Raw genomic sequence first — 16,880 nt, forward strand, 5'->3', positions numbered from 1 at the left:
TAATGACGTTAAGTTTCATCAACCTCCAACATTAGGATAATGGATAGTACTACGCAATATATATAACCTCTATCATTAACTTTGCTTTCACAGCTAAGTTAAATAAATTGATATATTTTCATAGTATGTACACTTCTAAAAGGCAGAGAGGACATTGTAAGTGTTGAGAGCATAGCCTCTGGAATTGTACTATCCATGTTTAAATCCTGACTTCAACCCTTACTATTCATATAATGTTAGGCGAGTTACTTAATCTCTCTGTCTCAGATTGTTCCTCTTTAAAATAGACCTTTGACAAAGGGATTGATCAAAATAGACTTTTCTGTAAAAGTGTTTTGAGAATTTGATCTAATTCATGTAAATATTAGTGCCTGGAAAAAAGCACTCGATAAATGTTAGTTGATGTTGTTATTACCATTAGGAAGAAAAATAAAGTATGTTTCCTAAGTCATGCAAAACTGTTAAGAATAGAAGCACAAACCGTTTCCCTCTGCCACAAGACAGGGTTCCCATGGCTCTGATTTTACCTATTTTTCCAGAACTCTTAGTTTCCCTTATGTCCATCCAGATAATTCTGAATGTATGTGTCCTTCAGAGCTTGTTTTCCCAGTTGCTAGGTGGCAAGCTCTTCTACTTTCACACATTGTTGATAGTCGGTTTACTAGACTTGAGGATGTGGATGCTGATGTGTGTAAAAAGGTTATCCAGCGACTATTGCCAACGCCTTCACTGGTCCTAACATCATTATTATCAATGGGGGAATTACTGCCACTGCTGTTGATTACCCACAGTAGCCTGAGCCAATTCTATGTCATCTTAATAGAGAATATCAACAAAAAGATAGAAATTATGAAAAGGAAACAAATTTTGGAGTTGAAAAGTATAACAACTGAAATTAAAAATTCACTAGCAGGGCTCAATGAAGATTCAAGCAGGAAGAAGAAAGAATCAGCAAACTTGAAGAGAGGTCAACTGAATTACCAAATCTGAGAAGATGAAAGAGAAAAAGAATGAAGAAATGCAAAGAGAGCTTCAGAGACCTAAAAAATACCATTCTGTGGACCAATTTATGCATAACAGGAGTCCCAGAAGGAGAGAACAGAAAGGGGCAGAAAGAATATAGGAATAAGTAATGATCAAAAACTAAATTTGAGGAAAACAATCTATACCTCCAAGAAGCTATTGAACTCCCCAAGAGAATAGACCTACAATAAATCCACGCTTAGACACATCCCAATCAAACTGTCAAATGACACAGAAAAAAAATAATTCAAAAGTAACAAAAAAGAGGCAACTTTATAATAGAAACTGATTCTCAATAAAATTATAAACCGACTTCTCATCAGGCAACATGGATACTGGAATACATTAGTATGACATGTTCAGAGAACTTAAAGAAAAAGAAAATGTTCATTAATAGTTCTAAATACAGCAAATATAGCCTTCAAAAATAAATGAGAAATTAAGATATTCCCAGATAATCTGAGAATTTATCAGTAACACACCTTTGCTACAAGAAATACTGAAGGGTAGAGACCTAAGGCTGAAATGAAAGCACAATAGAAAGTATCTCAGTTCTACATGAAGAAATAAAGAACACTGGTAAAAATAACTACATGGTTAAGTATAAAAGACATTTTATATATCTATATATATATATATACACACACACACACATGCTAGTAATTCTTTCTCTTATTTGATTTAAAGAAAATATCATAAATCAATAATTATACATCTATATTAATGGACAAAGTAGAAACATATAACTTGTGATAATAACAGCAAAGAGCAAAGGTAAAATAAAGTTATACAGGAGTAAAATTTTTATATACTATTGAAGTTAAGTTGCTATTAGTCCAAATTAGATTGCCATAAATTAAGACATCAATCTTAACTCCCAGCATAGCCACTAGGAGAATAGTTTAACAATTTAATTGTTTACATAATTTGAAGATTTATAGTAAAGCACAAAACAAAGGAATTTAAACAGTACACATGAAAAATAAAGCAGTAATGGAACAATAGAGGAACAAAAAGGGCCTAAGATATATAGAAGACAGGAAAATGGCAGAGGTAAATACCATCTTTTTAGTAATCACAATCAATGTAAATGGATTCAATGTTCCAATTAAAAGATTCAGATTGGCACAATACATAAAAAGAGAAAAAGAAAAACATGATCTTACTACTTGCTATCTATAAGAAACACATTTTATTTTATTTTTTTATTTTAATTTTTTTTAACATCTTTATTGGGGTATAATTGCTTTACAATGGTGTGTTAGTTTCTGCTTTTTAACAGAGTGAATCAGTTATACATACACATATGTTCCCATATCTCTTCCCTCTTGCGTCTCCCTCCCTCCCACCCTCCCTATCCCACCCCTCCAGGCAGTCACAAAGCACCAAGCCGATATCCCTGTGCCATGCGGCTGCTTCCCACTAGCTATCTACCTTACGTTTGTTAGTGTATATATGTCCATGACTCTCTCTCGCCCTGTCACAGCTCACCCTTCCCCCTCCCCATATCCTCAAGTCCGTTCTCCAGTAGGTCTGTGTCTTTATTCCTGTCTTACCCCTAGGTTCTTCATGACACTTTTTTTTCTAAAATTCCATATATATGTGTTAGCATACAGTATTTGTCTTTTTCTTTCTGACTTACTTCACTCTGTATGACAGACTCTAGGTCTATCCACCTCATGACAAATAGCTCAATTTCGTTTCTTTTTATGGCTGAGTAATATTCCATTGTATATATGTGCCACATCTTCTTTATCCATTCATCCGATGATGGACACTTAGGTTGTTTCCATCTCCGGGCTATTGTAAATAGAGCTGCAATGAACATTTTGGTACATGACTCTTTTTGAATTTCAGTTTTCTCAGGGTATATGCCCAGTAAAGGGATTGCTGGGTCATATGGTAGTTCTATTTGTAGTTTTTTAAGGAACCTCCATACTGTTCTCCATAGTGGCTGAACCAATTCACATTCCCACCAGCAGTGCAAGAGTGTTCCCTTTTCTCCACACCCTCTCCAGCATTTATTGTTTCTAGATTTTTAGATGATGGCCATTCTGACGGGTGTGAGATGATATCTCATTGTAGTTTTGATTTGCATTTCTCTAATGATTAATGATGTTGAGCATTCTTTCATGTGTTTGTTGGCAGTCTGTATATCTTCTTTGGAGAAATGTCTATTTAGGTCTTCTGCCCATTTTTGGATTGGGTTGTTTGTTTTTTTGTTATTGAGCTGTATGAGCTGCTTATAAATTTTGGAGATTAATCCTTTGTCAGTTGCTTCATTTGCAAATATTTTCTCCCATTCTGAGGGTTGTCTTTTGGTCTTGTTTATGGTTTCCTTTGCTGTGCAAAAACTTTGAAGTTTCATTAGGTCCCATTTGTTTATTTTTGTTTTTATTTCCATTTCTCTAGGAGGTGGGTCAGAAAGGATCTTGCTGTGATTTATGTCATAGAGTGTTCTGCCTATGTTTTCCTCTAAGAGTTTGATAGTTTCTGGCCTTACATTTAGGTCTTTAATCCATTTTGAGCTTATTTTTGTGTATGGTGTTAGGGAGTGATCTAATCTCATACTTTTACATGTATCTGTCCAGTTTTCCCAGCACCACTAATTGAAGAGGCTGTCCTTTCTCCACTGTACATTCCTGCCACCTTTATCAAAGATAAGGTGTCCATATGTGCGTGGGTTTATCTCTGGGCTTTCTATCCTGTTCCATTGATCTATCTTTCTGTTTTTGTGCCAGTACCATACTGTCTCGATTACTGTAGCTTTGTATATAGTCCAAAGTCCGGGAGCCTGATTCCTCCAGCTCCATTTTTCGTTCTCAAGATTGCTTTGGCTATTCGGGGTCTTTTGTGTTTCCATATAAATTGCGAAATTTTTTGTTCTAGTTCTGTGAAAAATGCCAGTGGTAGTTTGATAGGGATTGCATTGAATCTATAGATTGCTTTTGGTAGTAGAGTCATTTTCACAATGTTGATGCTTCCAATCCAAGAACATAGTATATCTCTCCATCTATTTGTATCATCTTTAATTTCTTTCATCAGTGTCTTATAATTTTCTGCATACATGTCTTTTGTCTCCTTAGGTAGGTTTATTCCTAGATAGTTTATTCTTTTTGTTGCAATGGTAAATGGGAGTGTTTTCTTGATTTCACTTTCAGATTTTTCATCTTTAGTGTATAGGAATGCCAGAGATTTCTGTGTATTAATTTTGTATCCTGCTACTTTTCCAAATGATTGATTAGCTCTAGTAGTTTTCTGGTAGTATCTTTAGGATTCTCTATGTATAGTATCATGTCATCTGCAAACAGTGACAGCTTTACTTCTTCTTTTCCAATTTGGATTCCTTTTATTTCCTTTTCTGCTCTGATTGCTGTGGCTAAAACTTCCAAAACTATGTTGAAGAAGAGTGGTGAGAGTGAGCAACCTTGTCTTGTTTCTGATCTTACTGGAAATGCTTTCAGTTTTTCACCATTGAGGATGATGTTGGCTGTGCGTTTGTCATATATGGCCTTTATTATGTTGAGGAAAGTTCCCTCTATGCCTACTTTCTGCAGAGCTTTTATCATAGATGGGTGTTGAATTTTGTCGAAAGCTTTCTCTGCATCTATTGAGATGATCATATGGTTTTTCTCCTTCAATTTGTTAATATGGTGTATCATGTTGATTAATTTGTGTATATTGAAGAATCCTTGCATTCCTGGAATAAACCCCACTTGATCATGGTGTATGATCCGTTTAATGTGCTGTTGGATTCTGTTTGCTAGTATTTTGTTGAGGATTTTTGCATCTATGTTCATCAGTGATATTGGCCTGTAGTTTTCTTTCTTTGTGACATCCTTGTCTGGTTTTGGTATCAGGGTGATGCTGGCCTCATAGAATGAGTTTGGGAGTGTTCCTCCCTCTGCTATATTTTGGAAGGGTTTGAGAAGGATAGGTGTTTGATAGATAGATAAATGTTTGATAGAATTCGCCAGTGAAGCCATCTGGTCCTGGGCTTTTGTTTGTTGGAAGATTTTTAATCACAGTTTCAATTTCAGTGCTTGTGATTGGTCTGTTCATATTTTCTATTTCTTCCTGATTTAGTCTCAGCAGGTTGTGCATTTCTAAGAATTTGACCATTTCTTCCAGGTTGTCCATTTTATTGGCATAGAGTTGCTTGTAGTAATCTCTCATGATCTTTTGTATTTCTGCAGTGTCGGTTGTTACTTCTCCTTTTTCATTTCTAATTCTATTGATTTGAGTCTTCTCCCTTTTTTCTTGATGAGTCTGGCTAATGGTTTATCAATTTTGTTTATCTTCTCAAAGAACCAACTTTTAGTTTTATTGATCTTTGCTATTGTTTCCTTCATTTCTTTTTCATTTATTTCTGATCTGATTTCTTTCCTTTGCTAACTTTGAGGTTTTTTGTTCTTCTTTCTCTAATTGCTTGAGGTGCAAGGGTAGGTTGTTTATTCGAGATGTTTCCTGTTTCTTAAGGTAAGATTGTATTGCTATAAACTTCTCTCTTAGAACTGCTTTTGCTGCATCCCATAGATTTTGGGTCGTCGTGTCTCCATTGTCATTTGTTTCTAGGTATTTTTTAATTTCCTCTTTGATTTCTTCAGTGATCACTTCGTTATTAAGTAGTGTATTGTTTAGCCTCCATGTGTTTGTATTTTTTACAGATCTTTTCCTGTAATTGATATCTAGTCTCATAGCATTGTGGTTGGAAAAGATACTTGATACAATTTCAATTTTCTAAATTTACCAAGGCTTGATTTGTGACCCAAGATATGATCTATCCTGGAGAATGTTCCATGAGCACTTGAGAAAAATGTGTATTCTGTTGTTTTTGGATGGAGTGTCCTATAAATATCAATTAAGTCCGTCTTGTTTAATGTATCATTTAAAGCTTGTGTTTCCTTATTTATTTTCATTTTGGATGATCTGTCCATGGGTGAAAGTGGGGTGTTAAAGTCCCCTACTGTGAGTGTGTTACTGTCGATTTCCCCTTTTATGGCTGTTAGTATTTGCCTTATATATTGAGGTGCTCCTATGTTGGGTGCATAAATATTTATAATTGTTACATCTTCTTCTTGGATCGATCCCTTGATCATTATGTAGTGTCCTTCTTTGTCTCTTCTAATATTCTTTATTTTAAAATCTATTTTGTCTGATATGAGAATTGCTACTCCAGGTTTTTTTTTGTTTCAATTTGCATGAAATATCTTTTTCCATCCCCTTACTTTCAGTCTGTATGTGTCTCTAGGTCTGAAGTGGGTCTCTTGTAGACAGCAAATATATGGGTCTTGTTTTTGTATCCATTCAGCCAATCTATGTCTTTTGGTGGGAGCATTTAGTCCATTTACATTTAAGGTAATTATCGATATGTATGTTCCTATTCTCATTTTCTTAATTTTTTGGGGTTCGTTATTGTAGGTCTTTTCCTTCTCTTGTGTTTCTTGCCTAGAGAGGTTCCTTTAGCATTTGTTGTAGAGCTGGTTTGGTGGTGTGAACTCTTTCAGCTTTTGCTTGTCTGTAAAGGTTTTAATTTCTCCATCAAATCTGAATGAGATCTTTGCTGGGTAGAGTAATCTTGGTTGCAGGTTTTTCTCCTTCATCACTTTAAATATTTCCTGCCAGTCCCTTCTGGCTTACAGAGTTTCTGCTGATAGATCAGCTGTTAACTGTATGGGGATTCCCTTATGTGTTATTTGTTGTTTTTCCTTTGCTGCTTTTAATATGTTTTCTTTGTATTTAATTTTTGACAGTTTGATTAATATGTGTCTTGGCATATTTCTCCTTGGATTTATCCTGTGTGGGACTCTCTGTGCTTCCTGGACTTGATTAACTATTTCCTTTCCCATATTAGGGAAGTTTTCAACTATAATCTCTTCAAATATTTTCTCAGTCCCTTTCTTTTTCTCTTCTCCTTCTTGAACCCCTATAATTCGAATATTGGTGCATTTAATGTTGTCCCAGAGGTCTCTGAGACTGTCCTCAGTTCTTTTCACTCTTTTTTCTTTATTCTGCTCTGCAGTCATTATTTCCACTATTTTATCTTCCAGGTCACTTATCCGTTCTTCTGCCTCAGTTATTCTGCTATTGAGCCCATCTAGAGTACTTTTAATTTCATTTATTGTGTTGTTCATTGTTGCTTGTTTCATCTTTAGTTCTTCTAGGTCCTTGTTAACTGTTTCTTGCATTTTGTCCATTCTATTTCCAAGATTTCGGATCATCCTTACTATCATTATTCTGAATTCTTTTTCAGGTAGACTGCCTATTTCCTCTTCATTTGTTAGGTCTGGTGCATTTTTATCTTGCTCCTTTATCTGCTGTGTGTTTTTCTGTCTTCTCATTTTGCTTATCTTACTGTGTTTGGGGTCTCCTTTTTGCAGACTGCAGGTTCGTAGTTCCCGTTGTTTTTGGCGTCTGTCCCCAGTGGCTAAGGGTGGTTCAGTGGGTTGTATAGGCTTCCTGGTGGAGGGGACTAGTGCCTGTGTTGTGGTGGATGAGGCTGGATCTTGTCTTTCTGGTGGGCAGGTCCACGTCTGGTGGTGTGTTTTGGGGTGTCTGTGGACTTATTGTGATTGTAGGCAGCCTCTCTGCTAATGGGTGAGGTTGTGTTCCTGTCTTGCTAGTTGTTTGGCATAGGATGTCCAGCACTGTAGCTTGCTGGTCGTTGAGTGAAGCTGGGTGCTGGTGTTGAGATGGAGATCTTTGGGAGATTTTTGCCATTTGATATTATGTGGAGCTGGGAGGTCTCTTGTGGACCAGTGTCTTGAAGTTGGCTCTCCCACCTCAGAGGCAGAGCCCTGACTCCTGGCTGGAGCACCAAGAGCCTTTCATCCACACGGCTCAGAATAAAAGGGAGAAAAAGTAGAAAGAAAGAATTAGTAGAAATAGAAAGAAAGAAAGCAAGCAAGAAAGAAAGGAGCGAGGGAGGGAGGAAGGAAGGGAAGGAAGGAAAAAAGATAAAGTAAGATAACATATAATAAAGTTATTAAAATAAAAATATAATTATTAAGAGAAAAAAACGGACAGATAGAACCCTAGGACAAATGGTGGAAGCAAGACTATACAGACAAGATCTCACAGAGAAGCATACACATATACATTCACAGAAAGAGGAAAAGGGAAAAAATCATAGATCTTGCTCTGAAAGTCCACTTCCTTAATTTGGGATGATTGGTTGTCTATTCAGGTATTCCACAGATGCAGGGTATATCAAGTTGATTGTGGAGCTTTAATCCGCTGCTTCTGAGGCTGCTGGGAGAGATTTCCCTTTCTCTTCTTTGCCCTCACAGCTCCCAGGGGCTCAGCTTTGGATTTGGCCCCGCCTGTGCGTGTAGGTCGCCGTAAGGCGTCTGTTCTTTGCTCAGAGAGGACGGGGTTAAAGGAGCTGCTGATTCGGTGGCTCTGGCTCACTCAGGCCGAGGGGGAGGGAGGGGTACGGAGTGCGGGGCGTGCCTGCGGCGGCAGAGGCCGGCGTGACGTTGCACCAGCCTGAGGCGCGTTCTCTTGGAGGAGTTGACCCTGGCTCCCGGGACCCTGGCAGTGGCGGGCCGCACAGGCTCCCCAGAAGCGGGGTGTGGATAGTGACCTGTGCTCGCACACAGGCTTCTTGGTGGCGGCAGCAGCCTTAGCGTGTCATGCCTGTCTCTGGGGTCCTTGCTGATAGCCGCGGCTCGCGCCGGTCTCTGGAGCTTCTTTAAGCAGCGCTCTTAATCCCCTCTCCTCGCGCACCAGGAAACAAAGAGGTAAGAAAAAGTCTCTTGCCTCTTTGGCAGGTCCAGACTTTTCCCCGGACTCCCTCCCGGCTAGCCGTGGCGCACTAACCCCCTGCAGGCAGTGTTCAAGCTGCCAACCCCAGTCCTCTCCCTGCGCTCTGACCGAAGCCCAAGCCTCTGCTCACAGCCCCGCCCGCTGTGGCGGGGGAGCAGACAAGCCTCTCGGGCTGGTGAGTGCCGGTTGGCACCGATCCTCTGTGCGGGAATCTCTCCGCTTTGCCCCCCGCACCCCTGTTGCTGTGCTCTCCTCTGCGGCTCCGAAGCTTTTCCCCTCCGCCACCCGCAGTCTCCGCCCGCGAAGGGGCTTCGTAGTGTGTGGAAAACTCCTCTTTCACAGCTGCCCCCCACTGGTGCAGGTCTCGTCCCTATCCTTTTGTCTGTTTATTCTTTTTTCTTTTTCCCTACCCAGGTACGTGAGGGGTTTCTTGCCTTTTAGGAGGTCTGAGGTCTTCTGCCTGCGTTCAGTAGGTGTTCTCTAGGAGTTGTTTCACGTGTAGATGTATTTCTGGTGTATCTGTGGGGAGGAAGGTGATCTCCGCGTCTTACTCTTCCGCCATCTTAACCTGTTCCTCTTCCGCCAGCTTAACCTGTTCCAAGAGGTTTGGTATTTTTTCCTCAATCCTACTTTGGGGATCAACACAGTAAACAATAAGTAAAAATTGTATCTAGCTAACTGGGAGAGTAAAGTGGCATTTATTTCAAGTAAAGTTCATTTCAGTGATTATAAGTAAATGGGATGTTAGAAGATTTAGGAGGCTATCACAGTGGTAGAAGAATGAAATGACAAGACTGAATGAGCAAACACTGTGTAAGTGAAAACCATGGAGAGAATGACAGACAAGGAAGAATCATTTGGAAAATATATGCAGAGTTGTATTAGAGGAATAAGGAGATTTGAACCAGTATAGTGAGAAAAATGGTGGGATCATTAGCAAAAATTCAGTTCATGGATTTTGGCATCCACCTTGGACCATTGCTAACTGAGCAAGAGAGAAATAGAATCTCAGTGTGGTTTTGAGTTTTTCTTCTTATGTATAAAGGTGAATATCTTTGTGTGCGGTCAAGAGTCATCTGCCTTTCTCTTTCTGTGAACCATCTGTTCATTCTCTATCCCAAAACTTTTTAAAAAATATATTGCTGATCTTTTACTTTTCTAATTTGAAAATGTACGTATGTTAGGGATATAAGCCTTTGTCTCTGACGTAAATACAAATATTTCCCTAGTTTGTCACCTGCAGTTTTACTTTGTTTATTGTGTTTTGCCATGCAATTTGTAATGCCATTAAATTTATCACTCTTTTTCCTTATTAATTCTTTGTTTTGAGCCATAGGTAGGAAAGTTATGCCCACTCTCACATTAGAATAGAATTCATCCATGTTTTCATCTATTACTAGCTCTTGTGTTGTTTTATTGCTTATTGTGCATGAATATCTTATCCATTTGGGGTTTACTCTAGTATATTGTATGAAGAATAGACACAGTTTTATCATTTTCTGTCTCTCCTATTAGGTTAATGCTCCTATTCAAAAATCCATTTTCTGTTATTATTTTGAGATGACTCCTTTATCATAAGCTCAATTTTCAAATGCAATTTTGACTATTTCTGGATTTTTTTTTTTTTTTTTTTTTGCGGTACGTGTGCCTCTCACTGTTGTGGCCTCTCCTGTTGCGGAGCATAGACTCCGGTCGCACAGGCTCAGCGGCCATGGCTCACGGGCCTAACCGCTCTCCGGCATGTCTGATCTTCCCGGACCGGGGCACGAACCCGTGTCCCCTGCATCGGCAGGCGGACTCTCAACCACTGTGCCACCAGGGAAGCCCTAATTTCTGGATTTTAAAGTCTATTTTACTGGCATACATTTTCTCCCCTCACATAATGCCCAGGAAAATTTTCTTTCTTGTCTCATAGTTGAAGCAAAATAGTATAGCAATTAACGCATTTTTGGATATTTTTGGCGTCTGTCAACCTAGATTTGAATGCAAGTTCTGTCTGACATTGTCTCTTTGACTTTGGACAAATTACTTAATATTGCAAATCTCCTAAGTTCTCCTGTGTAAAATGGGAATGATTTACAGAGTTATCAATGATTACTTATATAAAGCATTTAGTACAGTGTAGGTTTCAATAATTGGCAGCCGTATTATTTTATTCTTATCATTATTGTTATGCTAAATGCATATATTCCACAGTTATATGATTTGACTTCCACTTTATCTTCACTTTGGAAAAAAGAATGTTGTAGTATACAAAGGAAAATGATACAATTCAAGGAAATTTCAACTCACTAAAATGGCTGCATTTAAGAAATATCCTCTCTAGACACTGAGTAATTCAAAATATTTTATTTATTTCATATGATTGATTTACTTAGCTGAATACTTATCTTAAGAAAAAATACTTGCCCAGCTAGAACAGAATATTCTTATTTTAATTTCCAAGCAATTTGGTACAAATTATTAGTCATTGTCACAGGATATGGTGAAAGACGATGCAGATTATAATTAAGATTTATGTACCACTAAAATACAATTTTATAATTCAAAATTTGTTCTCAATATACTTTATATCTCTTTTATGTGATGAAGTTTCAAATTAATTAAAGTACTCACTTAATAAAAGATATTTGGAAAGTCATCCAAACAGGTATTTTCACCCTCTTACTCATAAACTAATGAATGATATACCACATTTGCATCTGCTTTCCCTAGACTGTATAATTTTGAAACTTAATTTACTAATAAAATTATGATTTTGTTCCTCAGTTAATGAAGGGAAATAGATATAGCAAATACACATATTACTTATTGTTCTCAATTAAGTGCTGAAATATCAATGTCTTTCAGGGACTCCTGAGGATTACCCACGATTTTTTCATATGCATCCAAGGACTGCAGAACTTAGTCTCCTGGAGCCAGTAAATAGAGACTTTCACCAGAAGTTTGATTTGGTTATTAAGGTAAATTTAACTAATTGCTTAAGGTTCTTGGGTTTATAAATATAGCTAATGTTCTAATGTTCTTGTGTTTATCAGCGAATCCTCTAGAGACTACTGTAGGGACTTTTAAGCTATAAAAATTAAAATTAATTTGAACTGCAATTAGCCAATTTTTCTTTAAAAAGGTGAAGTGCAACAGTTCTAACACATTATCTGTGTTGCTTTTCTTTAACATAACTTTTTATATTACAGTGCTATTCAAATACTGATACTTTTATATGTAATAAATGCCTTGGTCAAATGTATGTAATTCTACATACTATAATTTATTACATCTTCTAACATTTAGTTTAGGTTTTGTTTCCTGTTTGTTTGTTTGTTTTTTACCAAGTGGATTTAATTTTTGACCACAAAAGCTTAACCAGTGAATGTATTTAAAAAGTGCCTGGGGCTTCCCTGGTGACGCAGTGGTTGGGAGTCCGCCTGCCGATACAGGGGACACGGGTTTGTGCCCCAGTCCGGGAGGATCCCACATGCCATGGAGCAGCTGGGCCTGTGAGCCATGGGCGCTGAGCCTGCGCGTCCGGAGCCTGTGCTCCACAACGGGAGAGGCCACAGCAGTGAGAGGCCCGCGTACCGCAAAAAAAAAAAAAAGTGCCTGGATTTATATATATTTTTATTTTAATAATGTGTTATGTTTTTAAATGTTATTGCTTTTTCAAAACTAAAACGAAAAGATCTTGCTTGTCCAGAAATTATTTTAGTATATGTTTCATTATTTATTTTGAAAAATGATCTTCAACCACAAAATTTTTCAAAGCTAAGGGAATCCATTTGGCATTACAATTTTGATTTAATAATATATAATATATTGTAATAAAATCATTACAAAGGTATTGTGGAAACCCAGATGATCTATCCGTTAATTCTTAGAGACTTTACTGAGAAGGTAAGATTTGAGCTGAGCAGTGAAAGGAGAGTATGAATTTACCAAATAGAGATCGGGGCTAGGAGAAAAGCATTTTAAGTAAAAGAACAGAAATAAGCAAGGACACACAGTATGTCTAGTGTGTATTGTCTGACTTTTTCATATCTAAACATGCAAAAAATAGATATAGATATGCAGCCCTATGGCATTTTTTTTTTTAATTTAGAAGTGTTTAAAAGAAAAGGAAGTAAGGTAAAGAAGCTTACTGAGCATGTACATTGTACAGGGTGTTTTATGTATATTTTATAGCCACAACCTTAGTACTTAGTACTATGCTTATGGGTACAAATGTCAAAACTAAAGTTCAGATAGGGCAAGTGATTGAATCAGAGTTACATCACTAATAAGCAGCAGAATTGAAATTCAAATTTATCTAAGCTAAAGCCATACTTATTTCACTTCACCAAGATGCATTTCCTTAGAAATGGTTTAATTATCTGTCAGTGCAACTGCAAACAATAATACATCGATACATTTAATTTTAGCTCAAATTAGGACATATTTTGTTAGCACCGATTATGTTATACACACTAGATTCTGTATTTATTGATTGTTTCTTTGTCCTTGAAGAATGGGTAGTTTAGAAGGGGAAAGAATCACGTAAGCTGATAAACCAAATACAACACATCAACTGCTAACAGGAAGGCAATGTAAAAGCTCTAATGAAGCACAGATTAAGGACATTTAAATTAATCTGGGACTCAGGGAAAATTTTCTGGGGATTATCCCAAGCTCAGTGTTGTATTGGATGGCTTTGGCTAATGAATGAAAGCAGGAAATACGTTTGACCATAAGGAAGAACAGAAGCAAAAGCTTGGAGGCATGATGTACCAGGCTTCGAGCAGTTAACAGGGAAATGAGGTATAGAGCCAGACCCTGGAGAGAGCCTTATGTTCGACTGCAATTTCCTTGGATTTCATTCTGTAGGGGTTTGGGAGTCATTCAACAGAGAAAGGCTCTTTTTACCATTTATGTAAAATAGTCATGCATGAGATTCATCTTGCATGGTTTTATTTTAATTATCATTGGACTATATAAAACTCCAAAATGTGTTTCCATCGTCTCCTGTGGATCTACCTGGAGCCCTGTGGTGCTACACTCTGTGGGAGTTAAACTTGACAAAGCACTGTTTCCAAACTGTCCCACTTGAAATCTGAAATCAGTTATTTTTCTTTATTATCAAAGTCAGTTGTCCTGGTGTACCCAGGTATAGTGAAACTCAGTCTATCAATTATAGAAACAAAAATCAATTGGGACAAGCCACAGGTAATTTTTTTTGTTTTAATAACACTTTATATTATTAATGGAAGTTTTTACTGACATTATTAGATTCAAATTATTGTGTTTTGTGTGCAGTCAAGGGGATAATAAGCAAAGGTATCAATCTGTAAGAATAATAATGTGCCACTTGCTTGAATATTAGCTGAGTATTGTGTCCTTGTATAAGGATCCATTGAAGTGCTACAATCTGGTAGTTCTCCTCTGCAGTAAGTCTTTCAAATTCTTCCCTTTTTCTTATTTTAATAATGCTTCATTTTTCATTGGCCATAATTTTTTTTTATTGGACTTGATCCCAATTTCTGTTTTGGAAGCTAAGGAAAAGTAAAATACAATGAAGTATCCTCTTTTAGACTTTGAAGAAGAATTCTGCTTTAAAAAGCTGTATGCACATTTAACAGCTGGTGTCACAAATTAGAAATTTATCATCTTCATTTTATCTATTTCTGCCAGTTATTTACTAAGTATACTGACAAAAATGTGAAGGTGAAACTAGGAAGGCAAAATGGAGTAGTTCACCAACTTTAAAATATTAAAGGATTAAAACACATCTAATTAAAAGAGAAAAGGGTGTTCCATTTCAAAACACTATTCCAAATTTTACATAATTGCAATCATTTAAGCACACTTTAAAATGAAACACACATTTTGAATAAGAATCATAGCCAGTCCTGGGTTTGCCCAGGACCGTTCATGTTTATGCCTATTGTCCTTGTGTAATTATTTATAACACATCTTTCACCCTCAAAAATGTCCCAGTTTGGATGGAAGTTTATGCAATCACCATAGTTATACAGCAAAAAATAATTATGCAGTAGAAATATGAAAGCACATTTTAGATTCTAGATGATGATGAATTAGTTCATTCATGGAGTGTCTCTAACAAAGTCCAGAACATTCATCTTCATTATTAGAAGTGCAGTATTTTTTAAAAAATATTAATAATTTATATATTTATACTCTGGGCATCTAATACAAGCATTAAATGGATAAATTATCAATAATTCACTGTCTTTCAGTTGCTCAAACATAATTTTTTTGTCTAAATCTCACTTTTTAAAAAATTTATCTCTTTTATTTATTTATTTTTGGCTGCATAGGGTCTTCATTGCTGCGTGCGGGTTACTCTTTGTTGCAGTGCACGTGCTTCTCATTGCGGTGGCTTCTTTTGTTGCAGATCATGGGCTCTAGGCACACAGGCTTCCGTAGTTGTGGCTTGAGGGCTCAGCAGTTGTGGCTTGCAGGCTCTAGAGCACAGACTCAGTAGTTGTGGCGCACGGGGTTAGTTGCTACGCGGCATGTGGGATCTTCCTGGACCAGGGCTCGAACCTGTGGCCCCTGCATTGGCAGGCGGATTCTTAACCACTGTACCACCAGGGAAGTACCTGTCTAAATCTCTTTAATTAACAACTAATAGCAAGGGTCACAATGATACCACAAATATCACTGTATCATGGTCCCTCTGATTTTCATGTTGTTGTTCATTGACCTACTTATACTGCCTAGCAGGCTGACCTTTAACATCTTTTCTTTCCACATAATGGGCATAATTAACCCTCAGCTCTCATCAGTCACCCTGCATACTTTTCTCTGCCAGCCATACTCAAACACTTGCACTGCCTTAAACTCACCATGCTCTTTCTAGCCTCCAGGCATTTGCTGTTCTTCCTGAATCATTCCTCCTTTTTTTTTTTTAATCAACAGTCTAATTCACACTGATATTTCGTTGACGCTTTGTATGCTAAGACAGACAGTTCCTCTGGAAAGGCATGACCACTGATCGGAAGCCCTTCCTTGCATCCTACTAGTCCCTATGGTGGCTTTGATCATTCTATATAGAATTTGCCTGTTTATTTTCCCCTGACCTTTATAGGAGGGAGGGCAGATTGTAATATATTTCTTCAACATTGTGGCCCAAGCCCATAAGTCTACCCACGTACAATGTATAAAAGTGCTCAAGGGCTTCCCTGGCGGCACAGATATTTGAAAGTGCCTGTATTTGATAGAATTTTATCCTGCCTCTGTCAAGAATAAAGGTGCAAGGAACTTGTCGAATAAATTCAATCCCTGGAAAAAAGCCATACCTATATTAAGACAGTTTAAAGCTATTTATGACTGTATTTAAACAAACAAACAAAAAATTCTCCTTCTAAGGAAAATATACATATTTTACACAGACAATGAGCCACAGAATTGAAACTGGTGAGCTTGAATAGTAGAGTTAATCTGCCAGTTCTCCTGGTGAGTTACTTTGCTTTAGTAATTTGAGAGTCACAGGACAACAGCGTGCAAGAAATGATTGAGGCCTACAAGAACAGTGACCACAGCCCTTGATCCTACACATGAATCTCTAATGCCACAACCCTAGAAAATATTTGGCCTCTAGTTGAATAATGATATCAGTTTTACTTTACTGCTTAGGAATTCGGTGGGTAACTAGGATTCACTATCTTTAAGCCATATGACATTTCCTAGTTTTCAATTTGCCAAATCCTTTCTGAGTGCCTATTAAGTGCCTGATATTTTGCTTGGTTTTGAGGAGACAGAAATGTATGAAAGCTCTGCCTCAAGGAAGAGGTATGGAAAGTATGGAAATTGTACTTTTAGACATATTTCCCTTCCGATTTCTACATCTGTATTTCCAAGTACTGGCTGAATAACTATTCCTAGTATTTTCCAATTGCATCAAATTAACATAGTAAAGTATATACATCTGTTTGAAACCTCGGCTTCTTTCTTTCAATTAATAATATTACAATCAGCTTGTCACCCAAGCTAGGAGTTCCCAGTTCTTTTGAGACACCAGCTTCTGTATGGCCCTATCCATTCACTTTTCAAGTCCTATCCAGATACATCTGGAATTTCTCTTGAATGTCTCCCCC

At 37.4% G+C, this 16,880-nt stretch overlaps 1 protein-coding gene across 1 annotated transcript in view; it reads left to right on the top strand.

Annotated features, from left to right (window-relative positions):
- The window catches only part of PCDH15 (protocadherin related 15), an 817,584-nt gene that overhangs the window by 486,673 nt on the left and 314,031 nt on the right, over positions 1–16,880 (top strand). Inside the window, exon 11 of the mRNA XM_060127128.1 lies at positions 11,641–11,753. Within this exon, the coding sequence (XP_059983111.1) occupies positions 11,641–11,753 (113 nt within the window). The remainder of the gene's footprint in view (positions 1–11,640; positions 11,754–16,880) is intronic.

The sequence above is a fragment of the Lagenorhynchus albirostris genome, chromosome 16 (genome assembly GCF_949774975.1).
Source record: "Lagenorhynchus albirostris chromosome 16, mLagAlb1.1, whole genome shotgun sequence".
In the NCBI taxonomy this organism is placed as follows: domain Eukaryota; kingdom Metazoa; phylum Chordata; class Mammalia; order Artiodactyla; family Delphinidae; genus Lagenorhynchus; species Lagenorhynchus albirostris.